Genomic DNA, 1,085 nt, shown 5'->3' with positions numbered 1-1,085 from the left:
CAGCAGCAGCTGCTGCTGCTGCTGCGCGCTCGCCTGTTCGCAGTGCTGCAGGAGCACTGCGTATGACGCCAGCGACAGCAAAAATAGCAGCAGCAACAACAGCAGCAGCAGCACCGTGGTCTTTGAAGGCAGCAGCAGCAGCAAAAGCCAAAGCTGCAGAAGAACGCTGCTTCACAGCAGCAGCAGAACCCGTAGCAGCAGCAACAGCAGCAACAGCAGCAACAGCAGCAGCAGCAGGTCCCGAATCAGCAGCAAGGAGGGCCTCTTTTGGCTTGCCTTGCCCCCCCATACCCGTAGCCTATAGAGCAACAGGAAAATTAAGAAGAGAAACCAGCAGCAGCAGCAGCAGCAGCAGTAGTAGCAGCAGCAGCAGCAGCAGCACCAGCAGCAGTAGCAGCAGCAGCAGCAGCAGCAGCAGTTCGGACGAAGAAGATGAGTGCTGGGAGTTCAACATGAAGACGAGGCAGCAGCAGCTGCAGCAGCTGCAGCAGCAGCAGCAGCAGCAGCACTACATGCACCTCGATATGCTGAGCTTCATGCTGCAGCAGCCAGATGAAGAGACACATTTGCTGCTGCAGCAAACCTTGTCTCTTTGCTGCAGCACAGAAACCGCCGAAGCCCCGCTGCTGCCGCCCATTGCTGCAGGCAAAGTCAACACCTTTGTTTTCGGTAAACCCTAAACCCTAAACCCTACTGTCAACACTTTCACTTGCGTTATAAACCCCAAACCCTACTGTCAACACTTTTGTTTTCGGTATAAACCCTAAACCCTAGACTCTATATCAACACTCTTGATTTCATTATAAACCCTAAACCCTCAAACCCTAAACCCTACAGTCAACATTTCTTATCTTCGGTATAAACCCTAAACCCTAAAGCCACCACTTTTGTTTTCGGTGAAAACCCTAAACCCTAAACCCTAGGGTCAACACTTTTTTTTTCACTATAAACCCTAAACCCTAAACCCTAAAATCAACACTTTTCTTTTCGGTGAAAAGACCCACAAAACCTTCAACCCTAAACCCTAAACCCTAGGGTCAACACTTTTGTTTTCGTGAAAAGCCACACACAATTCGTAAACCCTA

At 50.2% G+C, this 1,085-nt stretch overlaps 1 protein-coding gene across 1 annotated transcript; it reads left to right on the top strand.

The window, feature by feature from the left end:
- Nucleotides 1–62: 62 nt before the first annotated feature.
- On the top strand, nt 63–680 carry ETH_00032735 (uncharacterized protein; the record flags this gene model as incomplete). Its single annotated transcript, XM_013379194.1, has 1 exon — nt 63–680. One exon carries the CDS (start codon nt 63–65, stop codon nt 678–680), a length of 618 nt encoding a protein of 205 aa, XP_013234648.1.
- Nucleotides 681–1,085: the final 405 nt, after the last annotated feature.

This window comes from Eimeria tenella, genomic scaffold (genome assembly GCF_000499545.2).
Source record: "Eimeria tenella Houghton genomic scaffold, Eth_scaff1570, whole genome shotgun sequence".
NCBI classification, from domain to species: Eukaryota; Apicomplexa; class Conoidasida; order Eucoccidiorida; family Eimeriidae; genus Eimeria; species Eimeria tenella.
The sequence above is the reverse complement of the archived record's forward strand: the minus strand, read 5'-3'. Positions and strand labels throughout refer to the sequence as shown.